General features: G+C 34.3%; 1 protein-coding gene across 1 annotated transcript; it reads left to right on the forward strand.

Annotated features, from left to right (window-relative positions):
- Positions 1 to 4,401: 4,401 nt before the first annotated feature.
- Positions 4,402 to 6,881, forward strand: LOC123772321 (cuticle protein AMP1B). The gene is made up of 3 exons (XM_045765411.2): positions 4,402 to 4,430; positions 6,045 to 6,235; positions 6,512 to 6,881. The coding sequence occupies exons 1-3, from the start codon at positions 4,422 to 4,424 to the stop codon at positions 6,681 to 6,683; spliced, it is 372 nt and encodes a 123-aa protein (XP_045621367.1). The 5' UTR covers positions 4,402 to 4,421; the 3' UTR covers positions 6,684 to 6,881.
- Positions 6,882 to 14,130: the final 7,249 nt, after the last annotated feature.

Genomic DNA, 14,130 nt, shown 5'->3' on the forward strand with positions numbered 1-14,130 from the left:
CTCTGTGTTTCTATGGGCAGTTCCTTTTGGCGACTTTAATGGTGCTTTAGTTTCTCTTTATATGCTGTCCCCACTCACATTTAATAGGAAACTTTTATTAACAAGTAGAGAGTGTCAAGTAACAGCAGCAATAAAAATAATACCAATAATAATGAAGATGTTATAAATAATAATAATAATATTAATGAAACAAATATCTGGTAATATTAATAACTATGAAATATATAATAAAAAAATCAACTGGTGGTCTTAGGTGACCGGAACCCGCGACCAAGTGAATTCCAACCACTGACGCTTACGATTGGACCACCATGACTGGGAAAAGTCTTGCAAGCCCTTCCTAAAGGTAGTCCAAGTTTTCCATGTGGCACTCTACATGTGTTTACATGTGCAGGTATAGGCACATATAAACACAACATTGGACCACAATGTTTTCGAAAAGCCATGCAAGCCTTTCCTAAAGGAAGTCCGAGTTTTACTTATGACATTCAAGCAATCTGGTGTAGGCAACATATTTCATCCCCCGCACATTCCAACATCAGATACACAGATAAATCACATTAACACAGTGGTCAGCGGCTGGGATTTTCTCAGTCATGCGTTCGAGTCACCTCAAAGCAGCAGGTGATTTTCTCATTGGTATATATCACGTCAATGTGTGTGGTGGTAATAGGGTTAATACATATATCACATTAGTGTGATTTCATTGTTTTAAATAATAATTAAATAATAATACTTATGGTGAGAAATAATAATAATGATGAAATAAATAAACAAATAATAATAATGAAACAAATCATAATTATAATAATAATAAGATAAATATTAATAGTAATCATGATGGAACAAATCCGTGTAGTTGCAGCGATAAAACACTCTCCAGTTGCTTTGCAAATGCTTTGGCCTGGGTTCGTATCTTGACCGGGTGCCAATCCTTAACTGTAGCCTCTATTCACCCAGCAGTGAATAGGTACCTGGTTCTTGAACGATTTCACAGGTCATATTACAGGGAAAAATAATGATTAAGGACCTACCCGAAACGTTAGGCAAACTAGTGGCTTTACAAAAATGTAACAACTCGTGTTATATATAAAATATTAATATTAATAATAATGATGAAATAAATAATAATAATAGTAATGATGTAACAATAATAAAAACAAAAACTATATGCAGAAAAATTACACTAATAAATAATAATAATAATGACGAAACAATAACGATACCAGAGAACTCACACTAACTTGACATATATCAATGAGAAAATCAAATAGAGTTTTGAGTTGATTCAAACCTGCAACAAAGAGAATCATGTTGGTGTCAGCGGCTGGGATTCTGTGGGTCGCGTTTCCGAGTCACCTCAGAGTTCCAGTTGACTTTCTCAATAATAATGATGAAACAAATGACAATAATGATGAATCAAATAATAATAATGATGAAACAAATAATAATAGTGACTAAACAAACAATAATAATGATGAAACAAATATCAACAATAATACTGATGAACCAAATAATAATAATAATAATAGAGAATAACAATATTCATAAAATCAGGAGTTATCGAGAGGATTTGAACTCTGTACACTGGATACTCCCAAACACACACTAAACTACTAGGTCACGATATGCTACGAAAGTAATGTGATCTGGAATTCGTCTGAAAACCCTTGGTTTCCTGAGGGATCTCATACGGGGTCAGTGTTTTACACATTACACTCTATCTGTGGTATAGGTTGTTGTTGTTGTTGTTAAAGATTCGCTACCTGGAACAAAGTTCCAAGCAGCACGGGCTATGGTGAGCCCGTAGATGTGGTATAGGAATTCGACCCTCAAGACTTTTCTTCGAATGCACTAATAATTACCGTTAGCGTAATGTATCAGTGAGATGTCATCCTACACTCTGGGTACTACCAAGATCTCTATCGTACGCTATTACTAATAGCATGATAGGAGGAAGTTACTATGTCCTGAGCGGGATAAATGGCGGGCGTATTTTCTACTACCTAATCCCCTGTTCACAAAGCAGTAAATGTGTACCCCTTGAGTTAGTCAGCTTGTTGAAAAGTTACATTTTGGAGAGGGATACATTTTGCATGAAATGGCAAAATCATGCCATATTCCAATCTCTAGACACTATCTTCACTAAGATTCATCAGGTATGTTATTTTCTTCGTGATTAAATGTTTGGAGCTTCCATAACCATGAAAAACCATGCTGAAGCAAAATGCTTAATACATGTAAATTAAATATGAGCTTACCATAAATTTGTTGTTCAAGAAAGTGTGAAGTGGTGATAATTACAGTGATGATTGTATGTTGTGAAGATGGATACAATGATGTTTGTATGTAGTGAAGATGGTTACAGTGATGACGGTCGTGTGTAATGTAGAGGGTTATGGTGATATATATATTGAAGATAGTCACAGAACTAATGAACGTATATAGTGATGATGGTCGTGTGTAGCGAAAATGGTTAAAGTGATGATAGTCATGTGTAGCGATAAAAGTTGCGTGTAGTGAAGATTTTTTTTTAGTGCTGATGGCCGTGTGTAATGTTGATGGTTTTAGTCATGATTGTCCTGTGTAGCAAAGATGATTACAGTAATGATGGTCATGTGTAGTGAGAATGGTTCCGGTGATGAAGGTCGTGTATATGTTATATTGATGATAGTCGTGTGTAGAGAAGTGACTACCGTGATAATGGTCCTGTTTGGTGAAGATGATTACAGTGATGATGGTCGTGTGTAGCAAAGATAGTTTCAGTGATGATGTTTGTGTGTAGTAAAGATGGCTACAGTGATGATGCTTGTGTGTAGTGAAGATGGCTGCAGTGATGATGCTTAAGTGTAGTGAAGATGGCTACAGTTATTTTGGTGGTGCATAGTGAAGATTGTTACGGTGATGTTGGTCGTGTGTAGTGAAGATGTTGACCATGATGAAGACAAAAGTTAACTTTCCGAAACAAAAATTGCAAGGAAGGAGGAACAGAGATCTTGATAACCAGTATAAGAGGATTGCTACACAGGAGCTAAGGATTAATGCCAAGGATTGATACCCAGGAGCCAAGGATTCAAACCTAGAAGCCAAGGATTAATACCGATGAGCAGAGGATTGATACCCAGAAGCTATAGATTGAAGCCCAGGCGTGAAGGATTCATACCAAGGAACCAAAGACTTCGCGTTCTAGTGGTTGTTCAAGAATGTAAGAACTCTTGTAAATATAAACCAAAAAAATGGATCCATATCCAGGAACCTAGGGTTCATACCCAGGAACCAAGAACTGATACCCAGGACAAACGTGGATTCACAATTGTAGGTAAACAAAGACAGCTGGAGAGAATAGTTCCTTTTATTTTTTAAGTTGTAACGCTGATACAAAAGGGAAGGAGAGAGGTGGGAGGAGAAGCTGTTCATATCACAAAAGATCCCCGTAATTACTACTCACGAGGAAAATCGAATTATAGAGACATTGAATAACAAATTGATCATGCGATGGGTGTGTATGGGATACATAGGATTCTCATAGTCATTTAGCTCTTATTGAATGCTTGTCGTTCTTAGATTGGAAATTCTTAACTGCTTTCTTCTTTTCTGTGGTACGTTAGCCATTCTTATATTCATCGCTGTTGAGCGTAAGGAGAGTGAGAAGTTCTTTGTTGATGTTGGCTCTCCGTGTGCTTCGCGTCAGCCGTTAGTATCAACAATAAAAACCGTTCACCTGGCAAGACGTCCGTGTAAATTTAGGATTTTAATAATTATTTTTATTTGCATGTAGAGAGGGACGGGGGAGAGGGAGGTGGGGAAGACATGTTAAAAGAGGTACAAGTATTATGTGATAACAGCTGGAGAGATTTTTATAGGTTTTGGTTGAAGACGAACATACTCGTAAATTTGGATGATATTTATCTCAATCTTTCCTCTAAAGCTTTATGCCTTTTTTCTCTCTCCCTCCATCTTCTTCCCAAACTCTTTATCTCCGTATACCTTTGCCATTCACGTTACATAGTTAAGTTTTTTTTCTCACTCTATTTCCACTAATTTAAGTAAATCCCCCTCCTGGTCTATTACTACTCCTATCATCCATCCTCATCTCCCTTCCCCTCTCAGTCTATCTTTGCTCATATCATCCCCTTCCCTCTCAGTATATCTACTCTCGTATCATTCATCCTCATCCCTCCATGTCTATCTCTACCCCTATCATGTATCATTGTCCCTCTCTATCTCCACTCGTATCATCCATCCTCGTCCCTCCCTTACTATATCCACCCCAACCCTCTATCTTCATACCCCCTTCACCTGAGATCCTTGACTACTGCAACAGACCTTCGCTGCTTGTCCTGTGGGGGTCAGGTGTGGGTATATATAGCAGGGGCCCTGTAGGTTGGTCAGCATTCTCAACTGACTCTCACACCGACAACATGAAGCTTGTGAGTACTGAACATGACCGTTGTCGTTAGCCTCAAACTCTTCAGTCTGAGGCTAACGTCTCTCTCTTAGAAAGAGAGAGAGCTTTTCCATGCTCTCTATCTCTCAGAGTGAGAACATGAATGGAAAACGACCCTAACACTTGCCGCTGTGATCATACATCTTTTTTCTTATTTATTTCCGCATTATCGGTATTGTGTGTGTCATTCTTGATTACAGATTTCTTCTTTATTATGCCACCCCATACCCATCCCGTAGGTGGTGGTAGAAAGGGTTACAGAGGCACATAATCGGTTCAGAAGCTGAACTTCATAGTTCAGTTAGCTAAGCAAGTGACAATCTTTTGAAACTAGTTGCACAAGTATTAATGTTATATATATACAATCATTTACACATATACACATCGACAATCTTTTTTTTATCACAAGTGATTCAACAAGAGGCTCACAATATTCACTATACAAGGCACATTACATGTATGGTGAATCACACAGTTACTAGTCTTGCTCCACACCCACCCAACTGGGTGGCAACTTTACAGCCATTCATGCATTACCTACAGTAAGCAAATTTTTAACATTTCGCTGAGATTCCCGGCAGTACATCATTATGAATGAAGTACTTACACATTTCTTGGACTCCATTGGTAGCATTACCTCTGAATTCTGCAATTTTTTCACATTCCATTATATAATGACGAGTATGCGAGTAGTTCTGTTGACAGAGTTTACATTTAGTCAAGACTACATCACCAGATGTTACAAACTCGTTTTAGGATCTGTTAAGTCATGACCTAAATTTTCGTTAGGCTCATAGTTGCTGTGGCTATGTGTATCAACCACTCTTTCCCTTTTATCCCTGCAGGTCTATGAGTCTCTATTCCTATCTTTATCTTTCTCTAAGGCATTTTCTTGTATGCACGACTGTCTCTGATTCAGCACTGCCTAGGCTCTCATCCTGTTTACTCACACCATGCCAGGCTCGACAACAGCTGGCCAGGTGTCCTTCAAACGGCCGGCGTGCCGACCGGTGATTTCATCTGCAGTGAAAGTCATAATAGATTTTAATGGTGCAATAACACGGCATCTTGCTTCTTTTGTGCGATGGAAGGTGTGGGGAGTACCGGAGGGGGTGATAAGTAAAGAACTATGATAGTAGGCGCCAAGCCAGGAAAACCTACGTAGCACCAAGGAGTGATAGGAATGGCCAATTTGGGGCACGGGAGTAGGAGGAAAGGAAAGGGGTAACGGTAGGAGAGGACTAATGTGGGATGGACATCTAATGTCGGAGGACAAGGGGTAGTTGGGAGCAGACATAGAAGCTGATACGGCGTTGCTGCTTCAAACCATTCGTTCGTCAATTTATATGTCATCTATCAATTCATGCAACCGATTGTCCACTCGGCCGTCTTTATATCATTTGTCATTCTAATTTGCCATACAAATACCTTGTTGAATTGTTTCTTGTTTATTCTCATTTTCTTCTGTTGCCTCGTAGTTCATAATTACTGCTTGATGTTACTTTCATGCTCGGCATGTGTGGTGATATTGACGTTATATTTAACACTATTATCATTCAGATTTTTATATTCTCATCACTGTCAACGTCGTTTTCAGATTCTCTTCGCTTGCCTGGTCGTTCTGGTCGCCGCTCGCCCTGAACAGGACGCTGAGACGACGTTGGACGAGAGAGACGACTCTGGCGATGGCAACTTCAACTACAAGTTTGAAACCAGCAACGGAATCTACGAGGAGAGGACTGGCTCCCTTGGGGCTGATGGCCAGAGCAATATAGAGGGCGTCTTCAGGTAGGTCGCAGCACGAGCGTTTTATTAGTTCTTGTGGGTCAGAGACAGATTCCTGGCTACGAATCATACACCTTAGCTGATTGGTTAAGCAATTTGGTCGTTTGTTATACTGGTGGTGTTCAATCACTCGATGTATCAAATGGTTGGACACCCTTCATTCACTTCGTCTTTATATCCGATCCAAGTAATATATAATATTTGCTTTGAATTTTCTCCACGAAACTTTATTTACCTCATGTTCGTCTCTCGATAATCACAATCTTCGCTCCAACACAGGTTCACATTGCCTGATGGCACCGTAGGCGAGATCCGATTCATCGCTGACGAGAACGGCTACCAACCCTTGTCCAACTTGTTGCCCACGCCCCACCCCCTCCCAGCCCACGCAATCGAACAGATCCGCTTCGCTGAAGAGCAACGCGCTAAGGGAGTCATCTTCGAAAAGTAATGTGGGAGGTGTGAGGCTGGCCCCCACCCATCCACGACCACTTCGATACACAGCTGACCGTCATCTTGTACCCTTCACACACACGAGAAAATTTCTCCCTCATGCACAACTTTTATGGCGTATTCTTCTTGTCAGCAGAAGTCCGAACACAACCCTAATAGGAGCTCATATATAGAAAAATAAACTTTTTTTTGCAGGCCTTTGTGTTTCTGTGGGCAGTTCCTTTTGGCGAATTTAATGGTTCTTCAGCTTCACTCTATATGCAGTCCCCACAGACATTTTATAGGAATCTTTTATTAACAATTAATGAGTGTTAAGTAACAGAACCAATCAAAATAATACAAATAATAATAATGATGAAACAAATAATAATAATAATGACACAAAAATAATAATATTGATGAAACAAATAACAATGAGAAAATCAACTGGAGGTTTTAGGTGAATCGAACCCGCGAACTAAGTCCAACAACAGACGCTAACGATTGGACCACCATGACTTGGAAAACCATACAATCCCCACATAAAGTTAGTCCGGGTTTTACATATGACCCTCAAGCACTCTAATGTAGGCTACGTAATTCATCCATCTTACTCGCCAATATCAGATACACAAAGAATTCACATAAACACAGTGGTTAGTGTCACCAGGTGGGATTCTCTCGGTAGCGGGTTCCAGTCACCTCAATGGTGCAGGTGATTTGTCATTAATATATATATCACTTAAATGTGTGTGAGGGTCAGGGTGTTTATTTATATCACGTTAATGAGATTTCTTTAAATAATAATAATAATAATGAAACAAATAATAAAACTACTGATAAACAAATAATAATATTACTGATAACAAAATAATACTAATACTTATAACAAAATAATAATACTAATACTTATAACAAATAATAACACTAATACATATAACAAAATAATAATACTTCTGATGAAACATATAATAATACTTCTGATGCAACAAATAATCATACTTCTGATGAAACATATAATAATACTTCTGATGCAACAAATAATCATACTTCTGATGAAACAATTAATATTAATCATGAAGGAACAAATCCGTAGAGTCTCCATGGCGCAGTTGTAAAACACTCGCCCGCGCTTAACCAATTCTTTGGCCTGGGTTCGTATCCTAGCAGGAAAATATTGCCCAAGTGCCAATCCTTAGCTGTAGCCTCTGTTCACCCAGCAGTGATGCAGGTAGTGCTGAGGGTTATAGTGATGATGGTCGTGTTTAGTGAAAATAGCTACAGTGGTAATTGTTGTGTGTAGTGTAGATGGTTATAGTGATGATGGTCATATGAAATATGACGGGTCATATTATGAAGAAAAATATTAAGACCTGCTCGAAACGCTATGTATGCTAGTGGCTTTATAGGAATGCAACAACTCTTGAAAAAAAATGAAATAAATAATAAGAACAGGAAGAATAATGATGATGAAACAATGAAAATTATTATGATAATGTAACAAATTATATTATTAATAATGAAGCAGTAGTAATAAAAATTATGTTGAAAATAATAATAATGAAATAAATAATAATAATAATGATGAATTAAATAATAATAATAATAATGATGAATTAAATAATAATAATATTGATGAATTAAATAATAATAATGATGAATTAAATAATGATAATAATGATGAATTAAATAATAATAATAAATTAAATAATAATAATGATGAATTAAATAATAATAATAATGAAATAAATATTGAGAAACAAATAATAATAATGAAATAAATAATAATAGTGACAAAAAAACAACGATGCAAAGGGAAATTACACTACCTTAAATCAACTGAAGTTCTTGTGTGACTTGAACCGGTGACCATGAGAATCCTGTTAGTCGTGGGTTCGAATCACCTCAGAGTTACAATTTATTATTTCGACAATAATGATGAAACAAATAATAAAAACAATTATGAAACAAATATTGATAAAATCAACTAGCTGGAGGTGTTAGGTGACACGAACTAGCGACCAAGAGAATTCCAACCACAGACGCTAACGATTGGACCATTTGTTGGAAAAGCCATGCAAGCCTTTCTCGGGTGAAGGTAACGTAATTAATCTATCGTGCACGCCATCGTCAGATACTCAGATAAATCACATTACCACAATGGTCAGTGACTTGAATTCTCTCGGCCAGGGGTTCGAGTCACCTCAAAGCTGCAGGTGATTTTCTTATTGGTATATATCACATTAATGTGTGTGTGTGGTGGTATTAGGGTTTACATAAAATCACATTATAGTGATTTCTTTGTTATAAAAATAATAAAAACTTTGATGAAACAAATAATGGTAATGAAAAAATAAATAATAATAATGATGAAAAAAATAAACAAATAGTAATAATGATGAAACAAATAATAATATTATTCAACATTATAGTTAGTTATTATTTATAATTGATCAATACTAATATTTACCACTGAAATCTAGTGTGGTTCCAGTGGTAAAACACTCTCAAGCGCTTCGTAAATGCTTTGGCCTGGGTTCGCATCTTTGCTGGAGAGGATTGACCGGGTGCCAGTCCTGAAATGTCGCTTCTGTTTACCTAGCATTGAATAGGTACCTGGTAAAATGATATGACGGGTCATATTACGAAGAAAAATATTAAGACCTGCTCGAAACGCTATGAATGCTAGTGGCTTTATAGGAATGCAACAACTCTTGAAAAAAAATGAAATAAATAATAAGAACAGGAAGAATAATGATGATGAAACAATGTAAATTATTATGTTAATGTAACAAATAATATTATTAATAATGAAGCAGTAGTAATAAAAATTATGTTGATAATAATAATAATGAAATAAATAATAATAATAATGATGAATTAAATAATAATAATAATGATGAATTAAATAATAATAATATTGATGAATTAAATATTAATAATGATGAATTAAATAATAATAATAAATTAAATAATAATAATGATGAATTAAATAATAATAATAATGAAATAAATATTGAGAAACAAATAATAATAATGAAATAAATAATAATAGTGACAAAAAAACAACGATGCAAAGGGAAATTACACTACCTTAAATCAACTGAAGTTCTTGTGTGACTTGAACCGGTGACCATGAGAATCCTGTTAGTCGTGGGTTCGAATCACCTCAGAGTTACAATTTATTATTTCGACAATAATGATGAAACAAATAATAAAAACAATTATGAAACAAATATTGATAAAATCAACTAGCTGGAGGTGTTAGGTGACACGAACTAGCGACCAAGAGAATTCCAACCACAGACGCTAACGATTGGACCATTTGTTGGAAAAGCCATGCAAGCCTTTCTCGGGTGAAGGTAACGTAATTAATCTATCGTGCACGCCATCGTCAGATACTCAGATAAATCACATTACCACAATGGTCAGTGACTTGAATTCTCTCGGCCAGGGGTTCGAGTCACCTCAAAGCTGCAGGTGATTTTCTTATTGGTATATATCACATTAATGTGTGTGTGTGGTGGTATTAGGGTTTACATAAAATCACATTATAGTGATTTCTTTGTTATAAAAATAATAAAAACTTTGATGAAACAAATAATGGTAATGAAAAAATAAATAATAATAATGATGAAAAAAATAAACAAATAGTAATAATGATGAAACAAATAATAATATTATTGAACATTATAGTTAGTTATTATTTATAATTGATCAATACTAATATTTACCACTGAAATCTAGTGTGGTTCCAGTGGTAAAACACTCTCAAGCGCTTCGTAAATGCTTTGGCCTGGGTTCGCATCTTTGCTGGAGAGGATTGACCGGGTGCCAGTCCTGAAATGTCGCTTCTGTTTACCTAGCATTGAATAGGTACCTGGTAAAATGATATGACGGGTCATATTACGAAGAAAAATATTAAGACCTGCTCGAAACGCTATGAATGCTAGTGGCTTTATAGGAATGCAACAACTCTTGAAAAAAAATGAAATAAATAATAAGAACAGGAAGAATAATGATGATGAAACAATGTAAATTATTATGTTAATGTAACAAATAATATTATTAATAATGAAGCAGTAGTAATAAAAATTATGTTGATAATAATAATAATGAAATAAATAATAATAATGATGAATTAAATAATAATAATAATAATGATGAATTAAATAATAATAATATTGATGAATTAAATATTAATAATGATGAATTAAATAATAATAATAAATTAAATAATAATAATGATGAATTAAATAATAATAATAATGAAATAAATATTGAGAAACAAATAATAATAATGAAATAAATAATAATAGTGACAAAACAACAACGATGCAAAGGGAAATTACACTACCTTAAATCAACTGAAGTTCTTGTGTGACTTGAACCGGTGACCATGAGAATCCTGTTAGTCGTGGGTTCGAGTCACCTCAGAGTTACAATTTATTATTTCGACAATAATGATGAAACAAATAATAAAAACAATTATGAAACAAATATTGATAAAATCAACTAGCTGGAGGTGTTAGGTGACACGAACTAGCGACCAAGAGAATTCCAACCACAGACGCTAACGATTGGACCATTTGTTGGAAAAGCCATGCAAGCCTTTCTCGGGTGAAGGTAATGTAATTAATCTATCGTGCACGCCATCGTCAGATACTCAGATAAATCACATTACCACAATGGTCAGTGACTTGAATTCTCTCGGCCAGCGGTTCGAGTCACCTCAAAGCTGCCGGTGATTTTCTTATTGGTATATATCACATTAATGTGTGTGTGTGGTGGTATTAGGGTTTACATAAAATCACATTATAGTGATTTCTTTGTTATAAAAATAATAAAAACTTTTTTGATGAAACAAATAATGGTAATGAAAAAATAAATAATAATAATGATGAAAAAAATAAACAAATAGTAATAATGATGAAACAAATAATAATATTATTGAACATTATAGTTAGTTATTATTTATAATTGATCAATACTAATATTTACCACTGAAATCTCGTGTGGTTCTAGTGGTAAAACACTCTCAAGCGCTTCGTGAATGCTTTGGCCTGGGTTCGCATCTTTACTGGAGAGGATTGACCGGGTGCCAATCCTTAAATGTCGCTTCTGTTTACCTAGCATTGAATAGGTACCTGGTAAAAGGATATGACGGGTCATATTATGAAGAAAAATATTAAGACCTGCTCGAAACGCTATATATGCTAGTGGCTTTATAGCAATGCAACAACTCTTGAAAAAAAATGAAATAAATAATAAGAACAGGAAGAATAATGATGATGAAACAATGTAAATTATTATGATAATGTAACAAATTATATTATTAATAATGAAGCAGTAGTAATAAAAATTATGTTGAAAATAATAATAATGAAATAAATAATAATAATAATGATGAATTAAATAATAATAATAATGATGAATTAAATAATAATAATATTGATGAATTAAATATTAATAATGATGAATTAATAATATAATAATGATGAATTAAATAATAATAATAAATTAAATAATAATAATGATGAATTAAATAATAATAATAATGAAATAAATATTGAGAAACAAATAATAATAATGAAATAAATAATAATAGTGACAAAACAACAACGATGCAAAGGGAAATTACACTACCTTAAATCAACTGAAGTTCTTGTGTGACTTGAACCGGTGACCATGAGAATCCTGTTAGTCGTGGGTTCGAATCACCTCAGAGTTACAATTTATTATTTCGACAATAATGATGAAACAAATAATAAAAACAATTATGAAACAAATATTGATAAAATCAACTAGCTGGAGGTGTTAGGTGACACGAACTAGCGACCAAGAGAATTCCAACCACAGACGCTAACGATTGGACCATTTGTTGGAAAAGCCATGCAAGCCTTTCTCGGGTGAAGGTAACGTAATTAATCTATCGTGCACGCCATCGTCAGATACTCAGATAAATCACATTACCACAATGGTCAGTGACTTGAATTCTCTCGGCCAGGGGTTCGAGTCACCTCAAAGCTGCAGGTGATTTTCTTATTGGTATATATCACATTAATGTGTGTGTGTGGTGGTATTAGGGTTTACATAAAATCACATTATAGTGATTTCTTTGTTATAAAAATAATAAAAACTTTGATGAAACAAATAATGGTAATGAAAAAATAAATAATAATAATGATGAAAAAAATAAACAAATAGTAATAATGATGAAACAAATAATAATATTATTGAACATTATAGTTAGTTATTATTTATAATTGATCAATACTAATATTTACCACTGAAATCTAGTGTGGTTCCAGTGGTAAAACACTCTCAAGCGCTTCGTAAATGCTTTGGCCTGGGTTCGCATCTTTGCTGGAGAGGATTGACCGGGTGCCAGTCCTGAAATGTCGCTTCTGTTTACCTAGCATTGAATAGGTACCTGGTAAAATGATATGACGGGTCATATTACGAAGAAAAATATTAAGACCTGCTCGAAACGCTATGTATGCTAGTGGCTTTATAGGAATGCAACAACTCTTGAAAAAAAATGAAATAAATAATAAGAACAGGAAGAATAATGATGATGAAACAATGTAAATTATTATGTTAATGTAACAAATAATATTATTAATAATGAAGCAGTAGTAATAAAAATTATGTTGATAATAATAATAATGAAATAAATAATAATAATGATGAATTAAATAATAATAATAATAATGATGAATTAAATAATAATAATATTGATGAATTAAATATTAATAATGATGAATTAAATAATAATAATAAATTAAATAATAATAATGATGAATTAAATAATAATAATAATGAAATAAATATTGAGAAACAAATAATAATAATGAAATAAATAATAATAGTGACAAAACAACAACGATGCAAAGGGAAATTACACTACCTTAAATCAACTGAAGTTCTTGTGTGACTTGAACCGGTGACCATGAGAATCCTGTTAGTCGTGGGTTCGAGTCACCTCAGAGTTACAATTTATTATTTCGACAATAATGATGAAACAAATAATAAAAACAATTATGAAACAAATATTGATAAAATCAACTAGCTGGAGGTGTTAGGTGACACGAACTAGCGACCAAGAGAATTCCAACCACAGACGCTAACGATTGGACCATTTGTTGGAAAAGCCATGCAAGCCTTTCTCGGGTGAAGGTAATGTAATTAATCTATCGTGCACGCCATCGTCAGATACTCAGATAAATCACATTACCACAATGGTCAGTGACTTGAATTCTCTCGGCCAGCGGTTCGAGTCACCTCAAAGCTGCCGGTGATTTTCTTATTGGTATATATCACATTAATGTGTGTGTGTGGTGGTATTAGGGTTTACATAAAATCACATTATAGTGATTTCTTTGTTATAAAAATAATAAAAACTTTTTTGATGAAACAAATAATGGTAATGAAAAAATAAATAATAATAATGATGAAAAAAATAA

This window comes from Procambarus clarkii, chromosome 69, assembly GCF_040958095.1.
Source record: "Procambarus clarkii isolate CNS0578487 chromosome 69, FALCON_Pclarkii_2.0, whole genome shotgun sequence".
Classification (NCBI taxonomy): domain Eukaryota; kingdom Metazoa; phylum Arthropoda; class Malacostraca; order Decapoda; family Cambaridae; genus Procambarus; species Procambarus clarkii.

Coding starts and splice junctions, on each gene's coding strand:
- LOC123772321 (XM_045765411.2), top strand. Junction 6,236..6,511: donor AATATAGAGGGCGTCTTCAG/GTAGGTCGCAGC, acceptor GCTCCAACACAG/GTTCACATTGCCTGATGGCA.